This window comes from Paramisgurnus dabryanus, chromosome 7 (assembly GCF_030506205.2).
Source record: "Paramisgurnus dabryanus chromosome 7, PD_genome_1.1, whole genome shotgun sequence".
NCBI lineage: Eukaryota > Metazoa > Chordata > Actinopteri > Cypriniformes > Cobitidae > Paramisgurnus > Paramisgurnus dabryanus.
Window position 1 is genome coordinate 37,635,564 of NC_133343.1, and position 24,138 is coordinate 37,659,701.

General features: G+C 36.2%; 2 protein-coding genes across 7 annotated transcripts in view; one reads left to right on the forward strand and one right to left on the reverse strand.

The window, feature by feature from the left end:
- Nucleotides 1–58: 58 nt before the first annotated feature.
- On the reverse strand, nucleotides 59–5,025 carry gpr27 (G protein-coupled receptor 27). The gene has a single exon (XM_065279795.2). The coding sequence runs from the start codon at nucleotides 4,015–4,017 to the stop codon at nucleotides 2,902–2,904; it is 1,116 nt and encodes a 371-aa protein (XP_065135867.1). The 5' UTR covers nucleotides 4,018–5,025; the 3' UTR covers nucleotides 59–2,901.
- A 7,343-nt stretch (nucleotides 5,026–12,368) lies between these two features.
- The window catches only part of foxp1b (forkhead box P1b), a 234,659-nt gene continuing 222,889 nt past the window's right edge, over nucleotides 12,369–24,138 (forward strand). For 3 of the 6 annotated variants that reach the window (XM_065279797.2, XM_065279796.2, XM_065279798.2), the window contains exons 1-2: nucleotides 12,372–12,797; nucleotides 20,390–20,464. The gene's annotated coding sequence lies outside the window, so the exon portion shown is untranslated. Of the gene's footprint in view, nucleotides 12,798–20,389; nucleotides 20,465–24,138 lie in introns of all 6 variants that reach the window. The other 3 variants (XM_065279803.2, XM_065279805.2, XM_065279804.2) reach the window with 3 other exon arrangements.

Sequence of the window (24,138 nt, forward strand, 5' to 3'; positions counted from 1 at the left end):
GTTGAAAATAACGAGTGTAGTTACCCATAAGAAAGAAAAATTACAGAGAAGATCTCTTTGACATCCGAATTATTTCTCCTAGGTATCAGTGAGATTAAAAGGTAGTAAATGTAAACTTTTGCTTAAAGGGCACTTATTATGGCCTTTTTACAAGATGTAATATAAGTCTCAGGTGTGACCAGTGTGTGTATGTGAAGCTTCAGGTCAAAATGCCCCACAGATCATTTATTATAGCATGTCCAAAATGCCCCTATTTCGGTGGGAGCAAAAATGCGCTGTTTTAATGTCTGTACCTTTAATTGCAAATAAGCTACAGCTCTTCACTTCCTTACAAATAGACAGTGAGTGCTTTCAGTTAAAATAGATCTGATTTATACAATAGTATCTAGTGGAGAGAGTACAACTCGCTGAGGGTGGAAACTATGGTAATGCGGGACTGTTAGTGGGCGGGGCTTTATCAATGTGACCTCACATTGATAAGAGAGTCAAAACGGCATGTCTAATAAAACTGCTTTGGTTTAATGGGAATTCAAAAACAAGGAGCGGGTGTTTTTTTTTTTCATCTTAGGGTGGTTGTGTTCCAAACACTTAGTAAAAGTGGATTTGCATAATAGATGCCCAAGTCTCCTGTGTCTCTGGTGTTTCTCAAGAGAAAAAGATGCAGAAATCTCACAAACGTCTCCATTGAAGTTTCACAAGATGTCACAAACTGAGCTCAGATTTGCCAAATATGCAGTCAATATTATTCAATCTGAACTCAAATAATTCTCATCAGACTTACACAAATCCATATTATTTTACCTCTACAATACAGTGTATTTATTTTACTTCATACTTGATTTATTTTAACAATTGTCTGATTTGTTTCAGTTTTATATATCCTAAGCAATGTTAGGATACACATCTGAGTTTAAGATGATACTTAAATGAAACAACTGAGAATTACATCAAACCTCCTGAGCTATGAAAAAGGTATTAACATTTTCCTCTGGGTACGGCCCTCATTATTCCTGATTGTTCTTCCGTTTTGACCTATACTTCCTCTCATTGGGTTTTTAATGATGCACTGTTTACACTTATTAAAGAAAAAAATAATATGATTACACAACTATCTCCAGTGACCTCCATTCATTCAGTGCAGCACATGAGATCAAATGAATACAGAGATGGAGTTAAAGGTGCAGTGTGTAATTTTTTACGGCATCTAGTGGTGAGGTTGCGAATTGCAACCAACGGCTTAGTCCACTGCTCACCCCTCGCTTTCAAAACACATAGAGAAGCTACAGAGACAACTTAGTAAAAAAATTGTCCGTTAAGGGCTTCTGTAGAAAAATGGCGGCACAAAATGGCGACTTCCATGTAAGGGGACTATTTCTACGTTCTAAGGTAATAAACATATAACGGTTCATTATGAAAGGTCTTTATACACCCCTGATAATTTAGTTTTGTATATTATTTTGCATTTCTGTCAAGAGATCCTTCTTAAAATTACACACTGCACCTTTAAGGGGAGGTTTAGGAAAAAGGGTCTCTGTATTATATAACTGTCTTTAGGGAGAATGGGGAGATAAAAACACAGCCAAAAAATCCTCAGTGGATGAGTCTGAAATTTTACCTCATGTCTTTTCCCATCTAAGAATAAATTATAAAATGGAGCATTAGCAAAATATGAATAAAAAAGGCATTTACATCAGTTTGAGTTGACAACAAAATACCTTAAAACTTTTATAATACCCATTTTCTTGCATTTGATTTTTGTTTAGCACATCAACACAGTACATTATATAATGAACTGTTTATTAGAATTAAAATACAAATTACGCTCACCTCAATACCGATTCCAAAAGTCAAATATAAATGTTCATCTCCATTGAACACAACTGTCCAGTTTCAGTTTAAATCGACCGTGTCCATGTGATAGTAAAAAGCCGCTGGATGTTTTATTCACACAAAAAAGTCTATCAAGGTCATAGCAAATATATTAAGAGCTCCAGAATATAAATACTCTTTTTACATTATTTACAATAATATTTGGATTGCATAATCTTGGATTTGAATCTTCTGATATGCAATAGTGAAACGGGTCTGGTTTCACCTCTCAATGAAGGAACCTCGCATAAATACGGTACGCAACAGTGACCCCAGAAACTATTTGCACACTTAGATGAATGCCATTGCATTATAATAAATAAATAAAAATGCTGGGTTATTTCAAGCCCAGCCTGTGGGTTGTTTCGACTCAAAAATCTGGGTTGTTTTAACCCATTGATGGGTCAAATATATACAAATATATATGGATTTATTTTAACCCAGCTGCTGGGCTTGTCTCTTTTTGACCCAATGCTGGGTTGAAAATAACCCAGCATTTTTTTTTTTTTTTTTGAGTGTACATAACAAAATATAAAAGTGTCATAAAGATAAGTATAAGCACAAGTAGGCCTACATAAAAATAATACACTGTAAAGTTGGGACTCTGCTTGTAGATAAGCAAACAGAGCTACACTGTCAGAAAAAATGAACCCTAGTTGACACCATGGGGTAGGACTTTTTAAAAATGTACTAATATGTTTACAACTAGGAACCAATATGTACCTTTGAGGTACCAATATGAACACTTTAGGTGCAAAGGTGTTTTTTTTTTTTTAAAGGGTACCGCCCCATAGACTATTATTCTAAAAAAATTCTGACAGTGTAATAAAAAATGTCAAACCAAAGTCTAATAATATATTCTTAAAAGTAAAGGTGCTAAGAAAGAAAACATTTCTTTCTTACAATCTGTAAAACCATTTTCCACTACAAAAAACCTTTTGTGCAACATAGAGGTTCTGTGGATGTTAAGGAATCATACATTCCAGAACCTTATAGGAACCTTTAGTGTCTAATGTGAAGAAATCTATATCATCAGATAACACAGTAGGGCTCCATGGGCGTCTGTGTAGTCAGGCAGTAAGGAAAACAAGCTCTGAGTCTCATTCTCAGCTCCTTATTAAATATAAAACATATGATGGGGTTTGCCCCCGCTTGGGCGAACGTCAACCATACGGCTGCTGTCAGGTACACCTGAGGAACCGCGTTTCCTTTCACAAACACCCGGATGTAACACGAGACAATATAAGGGGCCCAGAAAAGCAGAAAGACCAACGTGATCATGTAATACATCTTCCCGATTCGTTTCTCCATCTTGAACTCGTCCAGGACGAGCAGCCTGCGGTTGGCGTTGTGCGACGCTTGCCTGATGCCCACCAGCGTCGGCGGCGTCGGGCCGCGTCCGAACCCCGCGATCCAGTTGGCGGCGGCCTGTCCCGTCGCCCCCGGTCCGTGAAAAGTCCAGTTCTGGCTGATAGCCGGAACCAGCTGGGCGGGTTTCATTTTACGGTGGTCGTAAACAAAGCAGAGCATTTTGATATAAACCACATGCGTCGTGCCCACGATCACAGCCAGCATTAGCATGAAGCCCAACGTGTCGTTGGCTTTCACGTACCTGTGCTCGAAAATGCATTGCTCTTCCTCGCGGATAAATTTATAAGTCCCCACGTCGAAAACAGGGGGGAAGGCCATGGCGACAGACAGGGTCCAGACCATGCATATAACCGCGACGCACGTCCACAACGTCATGCGTTTGGAGTAGAACCGGTGGTGCGCGATGGCCATGTAGCGCGTAACGCTGACGCAGAAGAGCAAAAACGCGATGTGAAAGCAGAACAGCACGGCCATGAACGCCACGATCTTGCAGCTGAGGATGCTGTAGCTCCACGACGATCCGTTGTCGATGGAGATCATCACGAACGGGAAGCACACGGCCGAGCGGATGATGTCCGCCGCGCACAGGTCGAGGAGGAAATAATACGGAGCTTTGTGAAGGGTGCTGTCTTTCAGCACCAGCAGGGACAACACGATGTTCCCGAGCAGGCTGATGCACGTGATGAGACCCAAAGATGCCAATTTGACCGCAGACGCGGTGATGGCGTAATTCTGGAGCGATGGGTTGCTTTCTCCTGGATCGCTTGTGTTCGCCATCTGCGCAGGCACACTGTCGACAAGCAAGCCCAGCAGGCTCTGTAATCCGACATCAAGCAGTCCCGGTCCCCCACATTTCAAATATATACCAAAGAATATCGAATATGATGTCGTTTGTTTATATTGTCATACCTCTAAGAGATCCATCTACATCATTCCTTCTGGCGATCGCGGATTGGATATACTGTAGTCCATTTTCAGACGGTATTGGCGTCGTATGATCGTGACAAAGGTTCGTTCTTCGATTAAAATACACTAGGTAATCCATTATTTGCCGGCAAAAATAAGCTTCCCGACGCGCCTTTCTGGGGTATCCGTCTCCAATAATTCTGACCAGCTATAAAATCGCAACGTAGGCCGAAAAACCTCTTAAGCTTTCGCAAGTCACTAAATCGAAATTGCTTAAATCAATTCGCCTCTATTTGAATTCTTACAAGGCATATACATACACACCCGGTGCGTTGTGGAGATCGCGACGAAGCGCGTACCAGCCAGTTTAGTCTTGTCTACTGCTTTCTTGTTTTGGGGAGGGGGAAGCGAACGGGCGGGAGTAAACAAGAATACCACCGTTGACAGGAACCATGCAACATCTTAAAGGAGAGCGGATTATATTTGCAACTAAATAGATCGGAACTGGAAAAAAATACTCGGTTTGGAATTGCAGAGCTTTGGGGTTTCGTAACGCGTGGATTTCCCTCTCTCCAGAGGGCTGGAGAAATGCAGTCACTTCAGACCATTAATCCATCAAACCTTTAAAGACACAGGCGTCATTTATTGAGGCTGTAAAACACATCATGAAGTCAGTATGAATATGCAGAAGGTGTGAGTGTGTCACTAAAGTGCTATCTGAATAGCCATGTTTGTTATTGAAAAGTACATTGATGTTATATTGCTGGTTCCAAAGTTTTGTGATCCCTAGATTTTGAACGCGTTGTATAAATTATACAATGTATGATTTTCATTGCAAAAATACATGTCATACATAAAATAGCAACACATTAAATCAAGTATCATCTGCAAAAAATTATGCCATTGTCGTTGAAGAAAAAGTGTGGCTATTAAGTGAAGCAAGTGGTGCTGTCCGTGGTACTGAAGTGGAAGTCGTGACCGATATCTGTCAATCATCCTGTCATTCGTTTTATAAACTCCAACAAATTGACAGAACTGACTGAATTTTTTTTAACTCAAACAGAAAATTGAGTCTCAGTCAATGCAATGCTACTGCCTCTATCGATGACACGCTTATTAGCAGGAAATAAAAAACAATGCTGAGATTTGTGAAGTAGTGCGTCCTCTAGTGTTTAAATATGGCTATGCAATTTAGGCGCATTCTACCTGTAAAACAATACAATACAGTATGCATAATTTATTTAGTTCATAACGACCAACTTATAAGAATAGTTCATACGAAATGTGAATGAAAACTGCTTTAATTTACTTACTTTTATGCCATCCTAGACATCCTTGTTTCATTTGCTTAACATGAACAAAGTTTTTAATAAAAACATCTGCCACTTTATATCTATATGACTCCCAACTTGTCTAGTGAAGGTTAGTAAATTATGAGAATTTTAAATTTTCAGGTGAAATATGCCTTTTTTATTAAAAAGGAATAATTGATGACAGGCTGTTGAATTATTCAAAAAATATTATATATTTATAAGGTGTGTATTATTTTTAATTATACCACGGGCCTGTTGAATGCTTTATTTTGATTGGTTGAGAAATGTTCCACGGCTGACACCTAACTTGTTAAATATCAAAAAAAAAATAGGACCAGAGCAATGTTTGTGGTAACCGTGGTACAGTAAAAGTGGAATAATTCACTCCGGTCCTTTAAAATAATGCACACCCGCCTGGTAATTGTATTACCACCCTGGGTGTTCATTATTTTCAAATAATTCAATTTCCCATCACCAATTATTCATTACATAATTCAAACATTCAAATTCAATTATTCTGTTTATACCACGTTTATCACAGACATTGCTTTGGTGGTTATTTTAAAACATTTGACCGGTCAGGTGTGAATATTTAAAAAAATAATGCATACCTATAGGACATTTGTAAACCAGTAAAGCATTCAGCAGCCCCATAGTATAATATATTTTTTACAAATACAGTGGACCTATAGGGGTGGTTTCTGGACAGGGCTTATCCTAGTCCCAGACTAAAATGCATGTTTGAGCTGCTTTAACTTAACTTGCACTGATGTATCTTAACATATGTCAGTTCTGTTGTTTTGTCTTAAGATTCACACAAGTAATGTTTTTTGTAAGGTATGTTTGTAAAACGACTTAAATGTTCTAATATAACTAAAGCCTAGTCCTGGATTAATCAAACACTGTCCGGGAAATTGCCCCATAAAGTAATTAGACATTTTTAACAATTAAACATGTATGAATGTGATTGCATTACTTAACAATATATCACTGACATTTGTTTTAAATAAAGAAAGCACCACACACATTTAAGCAAACATTTTACAATTGTAAGTTTGTTAGGGACAAATTCAAAGTTAGTTTGTATTGAAGAATATATATATATATATATATATATATATATATATATATATATATATATATACGGTATTGACAGGGCTATCACTTATAAAGTCTCCATATTACCTGGCAGATACCGAGAAGTAAACGTTAAAAAAAAGGCAATTAGAAAACGTGGTTAAATTGGTCTGTCTTAACCTGGGAAAAGGCTAAATGATAATAGAAATATGGGAGTACTGTTGAATCTTTTTTTTTTTTTTTTGCTGTTTTTTGTTGTTGTTGATGATGCAGGCACTAGAAGCAAGGACATTATATATGAAAAAGATGCACGATCTAGCTATAAGGTCAATTAAGATGACAATAGATTGCGGGAGTTATAACAAAAAAATGTTTACACATTTGTACCCCAGCAACAGAGCATGTCAGTTTTGTTTTAGCCAGACATGCAAACATGCAGTTGTGTTGTTCTATACAGAACAATCATAAAGCTATTAAGATATCTCTTGAATATGTTAATAAATGTTATATAAATCATCTGTTTTATAGTGTGTGGATATGTGTAGTTATACATACAATTTTTATTTTTGTATTGTATTTCTGTATTTCTTAATTTCAAAGTCACTTGGCATTTCTCTTATATGAAGTACAAGAACTACGTATCTTTGGCACCATCTAGTGGTCAATGTAGAGATTTCCACGGCGCCCTAATTTGACAAGACGTCAAAACAGTGACAGCAGCGTCCTGGGGTAACATAATGACATTTGTTAGACTTAGTTATTTTTCATATTTTAATATGATTTCAATTATGAATGCTTAAAATTGATACACAGTTACGAAACCTAAAATATAAACATGCTATAAACTGATTTATTATTATTTTCTCTGAATTGTTGTGTCTTATGTGTATTTCACATTGTGTCCTTTTGTAGAGCTGCTTTGCAACTGTGAAACTGCGCTATACAAATAAATATGAATATATTCATATACATTTTCACTATAAAAAAGGTACAAAAGTTGTCACTGTGACGGCACCTTTTAAAAAGAGAGTCAACTGAATAAAATGATTCATTGAATTTAATCAATTTTTTAAGGTACTGTAAGTGGTTGCAATCAATTTATTTAAGCTACATTTAAACCAAAAAGATTAGTAAAGTAAAATCAAATATAAAACTTTTGTTTAAATGTAGCTTAAATAAATTGATTGCAACCACTTACCTTAAAAAATTGAGTAAATTTAATGAATCATTTTTTTCAGTGCATTGGGGTTTATATTTTGTTCTTCTAAGGTACAAATGTGTAACTTTGAAGTACCAATATACACCTTTTAGGTACAAAATACTTTTTGATACCACCCCAGTGATGAGCAAAAAAATTTTTGAGAGTGTACAGTTTACTTTTATAACTAACACAACAAGACATCCTTTTTTGACTATGTGGCTTAAGATATTTTCAACTGATAATTATAGCTACCCAATAGACCTTCTTTCATTTAATTGGTACAGTATGCACTGGCAATGCAGAGGTCATGGGTTTAATGCAGGCAACACAGAAAAAAACTGTACGGTACTTTGGATGAAATCCAATGCCAAATGCATAAATGTGAATGAAAATTCATTATGGGTGCATTGGGTGCATTGTTTGTGTGCAGTTTCATTATTACAATGCATTGGCTTAGCATAGGCCTACAAGTAAAATGCCCCTGGCTCTGCATTCTTATTAACCAGATAATAATAATCACAAGTCAACTTATTGGTCAAAGGTTTAGGAGTAAAAACAGGGGAAGATGTCCAATGATTTTCTTTGTAAGCAAACATCCGCCAGTGTGTTATTTGTGATTTGAGCTACAGGGGAGGATGTGCTTAAGAAAGTGGTAGAGATTGATCTCGTTTCATTTGCTTAACTACCTAATTAACAGAACTCTAATTACTCCCTTTTTGAGCATGACTGCTCATTGAGAAGATGTTACGTAACTAATAGTAATCCTCAGTTCATTTGTTTCAGAGTGCTACTCTATCACAACAAGACAAAATATACAAGGCATCATTCATGTCATCTGCATGATGTCATCACATTCAACCAAGATTCATTTAGTTTTCCCATTGACCAATCCCTCTGAGAAACAAACTGCAATCTGTCAGTCTTGGATTTTACCGTCAAAGTCAACAAATTGCAGGTAAGTTCATTTTAAAAATCTCTGGTTGCACATGATTGAATTAAGTTTTCTTCGAATTATTTTTCTTAAAAACAATGTTGGATCTACGTAATTTAATTATGTACACCAGTTCAACATGATTGAATCAAGTTTTCTTAAAATTAACTTTATTTTAATTAATGTTAATTTCATTTTAAAGGTGAGATAGAATGATTGAACGGGGTATTTATCCTTGTTCTGTGATGTGACATGTCGACCAAAATTTTTTTGTTTGGGTCTGTAATGCCTTAAAAGCTTCCTAAAAACCTCTCTCAGATAGCTCTATTAGGGTGGGGGATTTTAAACAAGTGGTTTTGCACCTATTTGGCTCCCCCTACTGGCTTAACTTGCAATCTCTTTACTGATTGGCTGCCTTTGCTGCCACTCAAAAAATGTAGCCAATTATTTTAAAGTGGAGGGGCAGTGAGATGCTTGTGATGTCATAAGCATCAGTTTTTAAGATTGGGCCGTTTTCTGGCTGACATTTCTAAAAGAGGAATTTCTATGAGACTGAGATGTTTAGCATGTCTAGCACTTTTTGTATGTTTGTGAATGCGGGTAGACTACCATTATTCAACAAAGACAAGGTAAAAATGGTGTTTCATTCTCTGTCCCCTTTAAGAAATGAATTTAATCATGTGCAAGAAGTTTTTTTTTCAGTGTATATACTTCACACTTTTATACTCCACCCATTGCAATTTAATTTTTACCATTAGACTCAAACTTTACAAATGTTCACATTCTATACGCCTAAAAATAAAGGTTCTTAAAGGAGTAGTTCACCCAAAAAATGAAAGTTCTGTCATCATTTACTCACTCTCATGTTGTTACAAACCTGTATGCATTTCTTTATTCTGATGAACACAAAGGAAGATATTTGTAATGAGGCAGGAAACAGAAGCACCATTGACTTTCATTGTAGAAAATACTACAATGGAAGTCAATGGTGCCCAAAAACGGTTTGGTTACAAACATTGCTCAAAATATCTTCCTTTGTGTTCAGCTGAACAAAGAAACCTCTGAATGGTTCTGTACCTTTGTTTAAGTGTGTATTAAAAACATCATTATAACATTTCATAGTTGAAAGCGAGTAATAATTGCGTTAATCTGTTTTTTTATTGTATAATGACTGTTTACAGACTGTGCTAAGTTTAAGTCAAACAAGCATTAGCAGCAAAGCTAACACTGAGGCGACCGCTACCCTTTTAAAAACTACAACTTTGTACCAAAGGAGTGCATATTAGTACCTCAAAGGTACATATAGGTACCAATTGTATACATATCTGTAACTACATGGTACATATTAAGACCTTTTTAAATGGTACAGGTCCCAGTTACAGCTTTTCTATCTTTTCTTCTAAAAGTGTTTAATAAGCTGCTACGATTTATTTGTTGTTATTTGACATGTCCACGGTCAAACTGGATGCAGAAATGTTTAGTAAAATGTTTTCATTTGAATCATTCATCACTACAAAAAACAGAAGAGGCTAAAATGTATTTTTAGACCTGTATGCTAAACATCTCAACAATAACTGAAAGTTTTTTTATGAAGTGTTAGTGTATTGTGCTGCTCCTGGTCAACAGAGGTGGACAAATAAGTCAAATTCAGTATATGCTTTCATACATGGGGTGTTTGTGATTGATGTATTCGTCTCATGCCTGTGGGCAGCGTAGTTTTTCCTGGATAAGAATTTGGGGCAGTGAAGCCCCTTGACATTATATGTCACATTAATTGCATAGGGACAAAGCACATTAATGCCTTTGTGTTTTGAGAATGTCAAAACATAAAGTTATATAAAATATTTAACATTAATATATTTACTAACAATTACACATTCTCACCTGATCATTATTAGTATGCAGACACAGTACCTTTATATTTTGAGACCAAAACATTTACTATAACTATAAGTAGCCAAATATAAATAACAATAAAACTACATTTCACTTTTTTTCGTAATTGCATTTATTTTGTGCGTACACTCTAGGAAAGTATGGTTTTTTTCTACACATTGTTTTGTGTTATCCTATTTAAAGGGGGACATATCATGAAAATCTGACTTTTTCCATGTTTAAGTGCTATAATTGTTGGGACCCAGTGCTTCCTTCTATCAACCTAAAAAATGTGAAAAAGTCAAACTTGGTAACTTTTGTTTTGGTAAATCATTCTCTTCAAACATGTAGAAAAATAGGTCATTGAAATTTGGCTCCCCTTGTGATGTCAGAAGGGGATAATACCACCCCTTGTTCTGCACTATCCAATCACGACACTGCCATTTAGTGCAGAGATCAGATTATTTGCATTTTAAAGGACACACCCCAAAACGGCACATTTTTGCTCACACATACAAAGTGACAACTCTAACATGCTATAATAAAATTATCTGTGTGGTATTTTGAGCTAAAACTTCACAAACGCACTCTGGGGACACCAAAGATTTATTTGACATCTTAAAAAAGTCTTGTGAAATGTCCCCTATTCAACACATAATGTGTTGTTTTGTGTTGATTTTGTGTTCAAATAAATAAAAGGGACAACACAAGATGTGTTAAAACAACACAGAATATGTTGTTCCAATAATTACACAGAGATGTGTCTAGTTTTAACTACTAACTAGACAAAAAGGTTTTTTTTAAGAGTGTAAGAACTACAATAATCCAGTGGGCGGCGCTGTTTATCCGCAGAATACAACTGTGTAAGGAAATTGACTTGGGCCCGTAGAGATGCGACCATGATAAATATATCATCTTTCACAATTACTTGAATTGTGCATTTCAGTCCTTGATCAAGGACAGTCAGAACCCTCTCTCTCTCTTTTTTCTCAAGATCTTATATTAGTGCTGCTCACATGTTAACCGGCCTATTGAACCGACCAATGATTATTCTCTTTATAAATGAGTAACTATATAATTATATACTTTAAAGGCCCACTTCACATCTCTTTTCACTGGATAGAATCTCACTGAGAATGAGATTTTTTACGTTTGTTTATTTGGTTTAATGTGTTAAATATTGTCGACTGTAAATTCTCATACAATAAACTTTAATCTGTTTTGATATTCTTAGCATTACACACAGCCAATACAAGTTGTTGAGACCGTGATACTATATTGAGTATTTTCTGTATCATTGTTTATTTTATGTTTGCATACTTTTACACTTAGCAGACACTTGAGAGCATTAAAAAAAATTCAAGACAGCAAACAAGTGTAGCCTAGGAATAGAGTTTTGCATGTAAATAGCGAATAACATTCCCTATAATAAATTCCCAAATGTATAATAATAAAACAAAATAGAAAACAAAAGGTTAAAAAAAATTATATAAACAAAAGTATGTATTGTTTATCATTTTATTTGGATTTAATACAGTTTGATGATATGTAATGTAATGTTATTGCACTTTAATAAGAGTTAGCACTTAGCAGTTTATAACTGAATAAACAGGGAATAAAAAGTGGAAGACCCACATTTTAGTAGGCTACTTCCTTTAATACGGGCTGTCCTTCTCCTGAACTTTCACCCCCACTTTTTCATTTCATTGGACAAATTCGAGGATAAAAGAATGACATTTTATTTCCATCACATTCACAGTACAATAATGCATAATACATTCAACCAAATTTGCTAAAATTATATATAAAAAAAGATGAAACAGGCACACACAGGCTGTCAGCGAACTCCTCTCTCTAATCAAACTCGCATGTCTTTGACTTTACCAACACACGCGCATTTTTGTTTTGCTGCGCGAGATCCGCAATGAATGTTGTTTACCCAAGCAGGTGGATGTGACGTCACGGACTCAGAACATCAAAAAATAACAACATCCAAATCCGCGATTCTCTCTCTTTTTCGTGCGCGTGCAAGGAGCGATAAAGTGTAATAACATCAGTAGCAGCTCGCGCTCGTGATCGGCGGAGAAAGGTGACGTGAAACGGACTGGAAACGGCTTCCACGCGGACTGTTTGCAGTTGAAGTTGTAATTGTTAGTTATTTACAGTGCACGCGCTCGTGGTACACAAGATCGCGTGAAGAGCTGAACTATTTTCGCGCACAAATTACGCGTCGCCGCGTCTCTATCAAACCCCGGTAAGTTCACTCTCCTCCAGCTTTATCAAACATTGTAGAGCACACATGCACCCAGAGTTTGTCTTTGTTATTTTATTTTAGATTTGTTTTTTTTCTTAACGACGTAATGGAGAAATGAACAAACATTAATCGCGAGTACAATGACCGCTACCTCGTAAAGACGGGCGGGCAATTTGTTTTATTTGCAATACTTAAGATACTTTTTAGAAGTTAGCCATGTGGTTAGCAAGTTGTTGCGCTGTTCATTTTGGATTGGAGGGACATTGTATCGTTTCATGTGCATGACAGCGTGACAGTATGTATTCAAGTATCGATAACGCGTATCAAACGTCGCTGCGCGTTCGCTATCGATCGCGTAAAAGTTTGCGAGCCGAGATTTCTTTTGGATCACGGTGTTGGATTGGGGGCTTTTCCCCACGTGTTCCCTCAACCACAAACAACAGTGATAGTACAGAAACTTCTAGTGGTGCATCTTTTTGTTTGAAGTTGAATTTAACGATATTCTTCTTTATAAAAGTTGTAATACAACACGTGCATACATCCAAAGTTTTCTGGTACTATGAAGAGTAGAAACTTGGACAAAGACAAAGAGTAGAAACTTGGAGAATTAAGTGTTACATTAGTAAAAAGGCTGTGCTTTCAAACCTAGTAGTAAGTTGACTACCTAGTCAAGCTGACTAGCCGTTTAACGCACAGCAATGCTGTCTAGAGAGGTACCTCAGCACGGTTTGAAACACAACTTGGTTTTCAACATGACTGTGTTGCCACATTTAACTCACAAATGTTATAGCCAAATGTGTTTGATTTCTTAAGTAGCCAAGTAATGAGTTTGTAATGCTAATAACTTATAAATATATATTTTTTATTTTTAATATAAACTTTCTTACATTGGCTACTTAAAACCAACATTTTCCCATTAGTATTAAATTTGTAATTTATTTAATATTGCCTATAAAGTTGCCTTGTGTTAAATTATATTTTGTTTAGGTATATGTTTAGGTATTTAAAATAATTTTGTTTAAACTTGTTATACATGCAGATAGTCACACTTCTGTGTCAAAGTTTAGACACACGTATTCAAAGTATCCAAAGACATTTATGTAATGAAAGAGGAAAAGGATCATGTAAAACCTTCTGTGTTTGCTCTAGTAATTGTTACAAAAAAGCTACGTACGATGCATTTTTATATGGTGAAGCAGAAAAGATATAAACCAAATGTACAAATCATTAACTTTAACTATTCTCTATGTAATAAAAAAAATCTTGAATATTTTAAAAAGCAAAGAATGAGTTTTAACAGTCCGTACAAGTATAGCTCAGTTCCCTGGATTAGTCATTGTCTGAGGGAAATAAGGAGAAAAAAGAATGCTTTTTTGTTGGAGCAGTAAAGTAAACAGCCTCCAACAAGCGAACCTTGACAACCCAGATTAAGGAAAACACTGGAGATCAAACAGCGCTGCTGCTGGGCCGTTGTCATGAGCTGCCCGAGAAAGAGAGAGAGAAAGAGGGAGAGAGAGAGGCTGTTTGAACAGGCACTGGAGTTTGTGTGCTCACTTATGCAGAAACGGACCTCTGTAAACGCAGACTGACCCGGGATTAAAAGCACTTGCTGAACTTTTCTTTGCAACTTTTCAGCTCTGGTGCTAAACGGCAAGAGGGCCCGAGTTATCATTTCATTATTTCTAGATTTCTTAATATACTCGCCTGACGCTTGCATTTCTCCATGTTTTGTTTTTTATAAATCTGTGAAATAATAATATCTCATCAGAGGCCTCATCATATAGTTACCGACATGCGACTTGTCACTTCTTGGTATTAAAGGAAAACTTGCATATTTTGCATTAGTATTTTCAGATTTACTAGTAATGGTGCAGAACGAGCGCAATGAGTCAGATGCGGGTGGTTAAGGCACAGAAAGGTTATTAAAATGTTACTTTAGTGGAGTAAAGGGCAGTAATCTGCGATGATCTTGAACCCAGCCCTGAGTACTGTTTGAAATTGTGGGTATAGAGGTTGCAGTGTCCCGTGCCCTGCTGTGTATTCGGGCACCTGTTGTCGCTTTTTTGTGTGTGGCTTTCGTGCTGGGTTGCCTGGCTGGGAATGCAGGCCATTGGCCAGATGCTGGATTGCTAAGGATGAGGATGCAGACAGTTTCCATGGCAACTCTGGACGCTGTTGATGTGCACCAGTATGTTGTTTAGTGTTAATTATAGCTTGCTGTTGTCACCTCAAAGTCACGATATGAAAGTATTTTATAATTTGCTTTTGAGCGGTCGGACTGAAAGGCATCCTGTTTTGTTTTATCTCAAACACCGAATTTAATATTTAGTAGAGTTTTTGGTGTGTATGTGTACAGTATATGGAGATTGAAAACTTTAATAAAATTGATACTAGAAGATGAAGTAGAATTTTACATTTGGTTTTTTCAACAGTTTGGTCATACATATAGTCATTATTCATTTATTAATACTATTTATCTACATTTTAATAAAAATAATAATGAAATAATAATAATAACTATGCAATTAAATATAAAAATGAGGAAAGTATATAGTGACCAAACAAATGTTTTTTGTGGACTTTATGAATGTATTCACCTTTTGCTTAGATTTACAGTTCTGCACATTTTTGGCCTTATACACTTTTAGACAATTTTGAAGTATACATTTTTCATGTAGTATGTGTACTGTTGGCTACTTTGATTTAACATTAATGCTGACTCATCTATTAAATTTAATGTGCAAATTAATACATTATACATTAAAACTCAAAAACGTATGGTAAGTATGCATTTAAATAAGTTTGAGTCTTCAGTGTGCTCTGTAAAGTACAGGAAGGTCTGTGATTCATGTTACCTTCAAAATGCATTGTTGATCTGTAACTGTAGTTGTACTGGATGTGCTTCTATTGGATCCTAAAGCCAGATGGATCGGATTAGAGGCTGGATTAGATGTCGAAACGGTGTGATACTCACAAGTCCCTTTATGCCAGCTGTGAAGTTGACAGCTGAGCAAGGATCAGTTCCTCGCTGGTCTTGCCCAGAAGAACTGAAGATCAGCGGCCATATGTCTGCATGTCAGAAAATTAAGCTTTCTGTGATTTCAGATGACTGGATTTGTAGACCTTTGTGCATTTATGCAAATGTCTCTCTCAGCCTTATTTATTTTGTTGAAAATTGTGCTATTGAGTTTAGTTCAAAGGCAACCTGCCAGAAGTGTTCTCATCTTATTATTTTTAAAGCAAATTTGTGCACACCACATTTTTTCCACTGGATCATCCTACCAGTACAGATCCGTATTCCAGGGACTTTCACACCTGTGTTTTCCACCAAAATCTCTGGTACTCATCAACTCTGAACTGTTTAAACTAAAACAATGTTGGTGCAATAAATAATTAAAAACAAAATATGATGAAATTGTGCTGGTTGCTTCATATTGAATTGTTAGACATTTAATACTTTTCAGATTGTTGCCTCCTGAGTATATTATGATCTCGGATCTATACTTCATCCTGACAAATGAATAACCACAGTCGTTCGTTGCCCTCCATCATCTGAATATTGGCGGAAATGTTTGTGTTAAAATCTGATCAAAGTTATAAAAAGAACATCATCAGCAAGTTTTGCCTCTGTATTGTGGAAATTGTTTCATGATGTGGTTTCTATATGACGGGTTTGGGACTAAAAGGGGTTGGGCTTGATGATGTCAGCTGGTGTCAGTGTTAGTGGCAAAGCGTGCTGTTAGATTCACAATGTCACAATAAAACAGAAGTAAGAAGGAATTGTCATATATATAAATGCAAAAACGACTATTTTCTATTACAAACACATAGCATCTTTAGGTTATAATAATATTAAAAATTCAAATTCATAATTTGATATTCAAAGATTTATTATAAAAACTGATAATTTTCTTTGCAAAATGCAATAAATCCATGACAAGTTTTTTTTTTTTTCAAAATGCTATAAATCTATTGAATCAACATATAAATGTGCATTCATCTTTGCCATGTTATATTCATTTAGTTGACTAGTGGTAAACACTGATTAAAAAAGTAAACATTAATGGCATTAATCAAAACACTTATGTTGTCATATTAATAACCCTGTCATTGCTGCTGTCATCCTTGGTACGTCGCTGAACTTTTTCGACAGCGATCAGCTGTAAAATGTTTTGGTCCTGCTCGATTTTCGTTGACGTCAAGTTTTTCATAAGATCCCCTGGGGTCAATGTGTTAGCATGACTGAAGCTTGATGCAACTGCTGGCATATTTCCTTCGCCCAAGTGCCTCTCATGTAAATTATTTCGTATTAATTTTGATGGCTTACGTTTCTTCCCCGTCACAGAAAACCTCCATAGGTTAATCAATGCTATTAAAGTATTATTTTGTTTTTGTTTGTTTGTTGATCAGAAAGTACAAAGTTGATGAAGAAAAATAGGATTCTGTGTGTATTCTACGCGGTGTAGTGATGCACCGATGTATCGGCCGCCGATATTTATCGGCCGATTTTTGATGAATTTGAAACCATCGGCAATAGCAAGAGAAAGGCCGATACCGATTGTTTATTAATTAACCGCATAAAGAAATCCATTATATGTAAAAAATTTGTTAATGTTCTTCATAAAATAAATGCTGAATAGCAAAAACCACCTTTGAAGGTTGTCATGCTGTCTTATTATATTTGTTTTAGCTTAATTTGTGCCTCTCTTATTATGTTGGTCAGTTGAATGTTAATTAGATCCAATCCATGTTAAAATAATTTGATGCAGAAATAAACTAGCTAATAGACCAACTGTATAGTATTGTTTACAAGTGTTTAATATCGGTATCGGCCAGAAGTTGTCTGTTTAAATTGGTATCGCTATCGGCCTAAAAAATGCATCCCTAACGCGGTGCCATTGTAATTAACAATGCGTGGAATTGTGAGCTATGATTGGTTGAGTGGATTTATTGCATTCTGCAGAAAAGGAGGACTGGTGTTTTTGCGGTTTGAGAAAAATGGAGAAAAGATGACGGAATAACATGGCGGATATTGGATTTTGCGTAAAATTAAGAATTTACTTTTTAATACAGGGTTTCCCGCAGAAAATGTGTTAGTTAAGATGGTAATCAAAGGGGCGTCATGATGAAAATTAAAATTTTAAATTTTAAAAACTATAGACTAATACAATAACAGGCTTAAATAAACCCAAAACATAAGTCCACTTACAGTTTTCACGGACACGTGTTTTATCAACTGGCTATCCTCCAGACATGACAGACCACGCCTTTATCTCATTTCGGCTGTGTGGCGCGCGTGCCCGCTGGCAGTGTGAAGCGCGTCCGTGCCATTCTCCGAGATGCAGTACTTAACGGCCTTTTGTGCAGCGAATTTTTTTATTTGTTATTTTATTAGACGACCTAGTTAAGCCAGTAGGGTTTCCCAGCTTAGGCGGGCCGCCTGAACTGCAAAGTGCCCTGTAATACTGACCAGATACAATACTGATTTTGGCGGTAACTATTTAAAAAAAGGAGTTTACATTTGAGTAAAGGATTTGAATTTGTCCTTCGAGAATTGATTGGATACTTGGAAGTATCCGCCATTGCCGTCCCGCCATTTCTCATGACCAGAAGTAAAGAGAAATCGTCGAGGAGGGGAGGAGATTTGCGTTTTAAAGATTATGAGGGCCATGAATTTTAAACAACGAATGAAACTCACAGATAAAAATAATTTATATCACAATATTAAAAAAGTTTTTAATCTCAATTTCATCGTGGCTTAAATAAAAAATCGAAAAAGTAAATAGGCTAATAGCGAAACTATTAGATGAGTCATGCAGAATAAAATCAAGAATGCGTATTAAGAAAGTAAATGGAATCAGTTTTGTTTTGTTGACCTTAACATCTGATTCAGTCAATTTACAATTTCTAATGTCGTTTTTTACTTTTCCATAGTTGTTTTTGGCTTCCTTGATAAGCATAGGCTATTAAAGATATGATTTCTATAAAGCTTCTTTAAAACAATTTGGTTTACAAGAAGCGCTCTACAAATAAAAACTGCTTGACCTAGCCTGACGAAGCTAAGCCATCGGAGTACCATGTTTTGTCGGATGAAATCTTCACAAAGGACTGGGAATTGTGTGAAAAGGTGTTTGCAATATGCTAGAGTATGCTAGATTCTAATATTGTTGCCTTGTCATAAAAGTGTGTTTCGTCTCCGTCTGCGAGTTGTTTTGTCTCTGCTTATGTGTTTGTGAAAGGGACATCGCTTTAAGTACCCTCCAAGGGAATCGAATTTTTCCATTCTCTCAATAGCAGCCCGCTCTCAATTAGAGGATGTTTAATAAGGAAACCAGCTCGAGTACTAATTACCTTATCATAGCGTGTATGTTAATTAGTTCTGCACGTAGGTTTCCCTTTTTTTGTATTGAATAGTGAAAAAACTGATAGCGCTTTCCTTTTATCTTCTGTTTACATCTGCATGTGTGTTTATCCTAAAACCTGATGCTTTAAACTTTCCCGTCTGAACTTAAGAATTAAGGTGGTCTTAATTGACATGTTGTTGCTTGTTTATTTGATATACGTAAAGCCGTATCAGACGAATCATTATGAAGGCACGGTAATTACCCAAAGCACTCGGCCCGGTCTCGTTCACATGAAAGCGTACGCGGGCTGTTTTATTTCCTTGCTGCCTTTAGAAATCGACTGAAAGTGAATTGATCTGAGTCATTGTCAGAAAGACGCTATTGGGTTCTCTCAGCACGCTCTCAAGGCTGTGAACTACTGTACAGTGTTTTTGTGTTTTGTATCTGAGCTCGAGGGTATATGTAGGGGTTGCCATCCAGGTGGCTTCTTTCTTGGTGCTTCAGTTTAGCCAAGCGATTTGAAATGTTTATTCGAATGCCTTGACAGCATTATTTCAAGTCCAGAAAGTTTTAGCACACTTTGTGCATACTTGTAGAGCTTTAAAAATATTGAAGGCTTTTAAAATAAAGTCGAATTTCGAATAGACTTAGTTCGTTTCTGCTTGATAATCTTTTAATTTGAACCTTTTATTTTTGGTCGTGTAAAAAAAACCTGGGTTTCACTTTTGTTGTTGGTTTTCAGTAAACTACGGCTTTCCTGTGCAAAACTTCTGCTAGTGTCGAAAATGCATCTGAGAAATGTACTTGGGGATTACTAGATAATTCTCTAAAAGCATTTTGATGTTAGGAATGAACATAATGTACGATCTTCAAAAGCGTTGACTGATCAATTGTCCAAAACAGATTAAACTTCATAGCTTGAAAATGAAAGAATCAATCTTATGATTTAATTTTATAGAGGTGCGAAATGGGAATTTTGAGTGCATTTCTGTGTATCTGATATACAACTGTTTACAGTGATTGAAAGGATCGTTTCGAGCACTTTTTGCGTACAATTTTGCTGGTATTCACACACTGAATTTGATTTCTTTGATGCAGTATAATGGTTGAGCAAATCTCACGATGGTTAATAAAAAATGACTGCCTGTTAAAAAATAAAAGACTTTACTTGATTGATAGTTATAAATACACGTTTTAAAGACTTGTAATTGATTTAAGACTAGTTACATTGTTTATTTGTGGTTTCAGACTTCTCAGAGAAGTTAAGGGGATTTAAGCAGACAGACTGCGATCGTCACAGCGGCTGAACCTCAACCTGAGACGGTAAGAAACAACTTTTCTGTTATTGTTACACTAACTCAGTTTTGTAATGTTTTTCACTCTGTTATTTTTCTGGTTACCCTAACTAGTGATAGATATTTCTGGACAGGTTGGTATATCATTGTTTTGTTAAACATGCTCACTTGGGTGAATATTACTAGAACATAAATCTTATATAACAGTAGGATTCATTTTATATCATGATAACAATATGTATCATGGTAGAGTTTTCTTTTTCTTTTAATAAGATTTTTATAAAAACTATAATTCTTATTACCAATATCAAAATCACAAAAGCATAAAAAAGAAGACGAAGAAAACAAATAAAACTCAAGCTCACTGAAGATAAACAGTCCGTGATAAAATAAGGATAATCTATATAATTATATATCTTATGAAAGGTAAGTGATTTAGTCAAGAGCGGATGAGTGACAGACAGGAGCAAAATTAGGTAATTTCCCCTTTAAGACCAAAGTCTGGATCCAATATACTGTTACACGTGCATTTTCTTTTTCAGTTGTTTATTTTATCTTAAGACCTAAATAGTCATGTTTATGAGGATACTTGCAAAGTCGGGAATGTGTTTTTAAGGCCAATAACGTTTCAATGACTTCGAATCACTTGATTTAAAACTGTTGTGGTTAAATACATATGCAAATTTTACGTTTTCGTGACCACGCGCACAGCAACAAGACATGAGCGCGTAAGCTCGATAGAGACAATTGTCCAAAATCTCTACCGGTTTATCGCCCACCCCTACCATAACATAAACATTCATTAAGTCAATTTCAAAAACAGTTTTTAAACAGTCTTGACAGTAAATAATGTTTATTTTTTAAACATTTTCTGTATTTTGTGTAAAATATACATATTTTATTTTAACATTAAGTTGCAGTTTCCTGGACAGGGTTTATCCTAGTCCCAGACTAAAATGCATGTTTGAGCTGCCTTAATTTAAAAACATCTCGCCCTGATGTATATTAAAGAGGAAATTTCACAAGACTTTTTTAAAATGTCAAATAAATTGTTGGTGTCCCCATAGTACATATGTGAAGTTTTAGCTCAAAATATTATATAGGTAATTTATCTATATAATAGATCAGGGGTTTTCAAACTTTTTGTGGGTTTGGACCACTATTTGCAATCAAGAATTTTCACGGACCACCTCAATAATACTCATTATAAAATATGTCTACACAAAGTCCTGAATTAATCTGCACCTCTAAATAGGCTTACTAGCACTCAAACTATAACTGGTCATCACATCAGTACAACAGGTTTCTTTAAAGAAAGTTTACTGCACAAAACGGCTGCCACATATTCATACACCAATCCATTTTGTACGGCACTGAACTTGAATGTCACGCCCAAGTGCCACTGGCCTATTTTAGTAATCACACAATAACTCGACAATTTAATTTAAAATGTATATCAATATTCTTATGTCAATATTATTTATATACATATTCATAAAATTTACATATTCGTATTTTGCCTTTACACGGACCACCTGCAGTACCCTCACGGACCACAGTTTGGGAATGGCCGTAATGGATAATTTGTCAAAATTGTCACTTTATAGGTGTGATCAAAAATTTGCCATTTTTGGTGTTTCCTTTAAAATGCAAATGAGCTGATCTCTGCACTAAATGGTGGTGCCGTGGTTGGATAGTGCAGATTAAGGGGCGGTTTTTTCCACTTCTGACATCACAGAGGGAGCCAAATTTATGTGAACTTTTTTCACATGCTTGTTGATCTTTTTCACATTTTCTAGGTTGATAGAAGCACTGGGGAACCAATTATAGCATTTAAACATGGAAAAAGTCAGATTTTAATGATATGTCCCCTTTACATTAATCAGTGCCATTGTTTTGTCTCAAGATGCACACCAGTAATGTAAGGTATGTTTGTAAAAAACAGAAATGTCCTAATATAGCTAAGGCCTAGTCTGGGATTAATCTAAAACCTGTCTGGGAAACCCACCCCATAGAGTTACATCTTAATTGCTTTAATTAAATGTATAACGGTGGCCTAATAAATGTTTACACATGCTAGTTGTGTTCCAAAGCAATTAAAGTACAAGCCTTGTTTCAAGTTAAAGTTATTGCTCTCGTAAATGACTTTTCCTACCCCCCGTTCGGCATCCTGGCCCTCGTATCATTTACTGTATCCTAAACTTTAGATGGTCCTCCAAACCCATTACATTATTAACAACTGGTTTACCGCACAATTTCCACACCCCTCGTTCGAGTAAAATGTGCTTGTTGTCCAAATTGCTGCATTTATCACTTGCTTGTGACTATCAAAGTCATAATGTCCATTCACAAAAAGTAAAAAATAGATTGCCGGTTGTAAATACGCTCACCGAGGTTTATTTTCGCATGGTTTAACATCACAAGCTCCCCGTTTGTAAGGGAATTTGACAGTCCCCCTGCTTGCCGTGTGCACCGCACAATTTGGATGACAGTAGTAACTGGCAGTCGAATAACCAAATTATTTAGTCATGGGTTTTAAACGGGCACGGCGGCAAATGGATGTCAAATAAATGATGCAATTTATTCCCCCTTTCTCTTCCTCGCCAGGCGAGCTGCCACGGGACTTCTGCCAGCCTTAAATAAGTGTTACCCAGATGGCACTCACACGACACCCACTTGGTTGTTCCGCGGGAATAACTCGGCTTGCCACAACAAGCAATAGGTCAATTGAACAGCGAGCGCCTGTTGCTGACACGTTTTGCATATGCAAATCTGTTAATGTTGTGTCATTTCGGTAAATTTCAGGGGAAGGCGAGCTCTCAGGGGTTCCTAAATGAATTGGAAAAGAGCCCAGTTAATGAGGGCGGAAGGGAGAGAGGTAAAAAGAGGAGACGCTCACTTCCTCAGCTCATACTTTTGGGCCATAGTGCATCGTGTGGTAAAGTGAAATGCCTGTAGTGGGGCTGTGGTGGTAATGGGATAGTCCAGCGGGCACTAGGATAAGTGATTTTTCCCTCTCTCCCTCCCTTTATCGCCTTTTGAACAAGATTTTATTTTTAGGAGGTGTGGAAGACAATGCCCTGCCGTTTTAGCTCTTTCTCCCTCAAGCTCTCTGCATCCCCTTTCAACATCTATTTATTCTTCTCTATCTGCTTTTCATTTCCTCTGTTTTTGCTTTCTTCTGCTCTTGAGCGTCTGTCGTTCTCTCACTTTCACCTCCTAATACCCCATCCTTTTTCCTTCCTGCCACGCTTTTACTCTATACGTCATTGGTTGTAAGTGATGTCAATCACATCATCAGTTGCTGTGCTCTTATTGGCTTTACAACATAAGACTTGAAAATCAAAAATGCATGAAAATCAAATCTTCATAGGAGGCAGGTGTTCTGCGTATTCTGCAACTTTTAAGTGAATTTTTTGTGCATTCAATCCATAAATTTTTTTCTTTATCAGAACTTTTGCACTGCAGTATAAAAAAATCTATACAGATTTCTTTGATTCACAGACATCAGAAACATACAAAGTGCACCCGATTTAAAGAACTGTGTCGTCTGAATTAACAAACGCACTACAGCTGCAGTCGATGCTGCTGACAGTCGAGGCAGGACAATGTGGAGATGATTTTCTGCTGCCAGGAGTTAAGTAAACAATCCGACAATCCATTGCCCTGAAATCTGCACAATATGAGCTCAGCTTACAACAA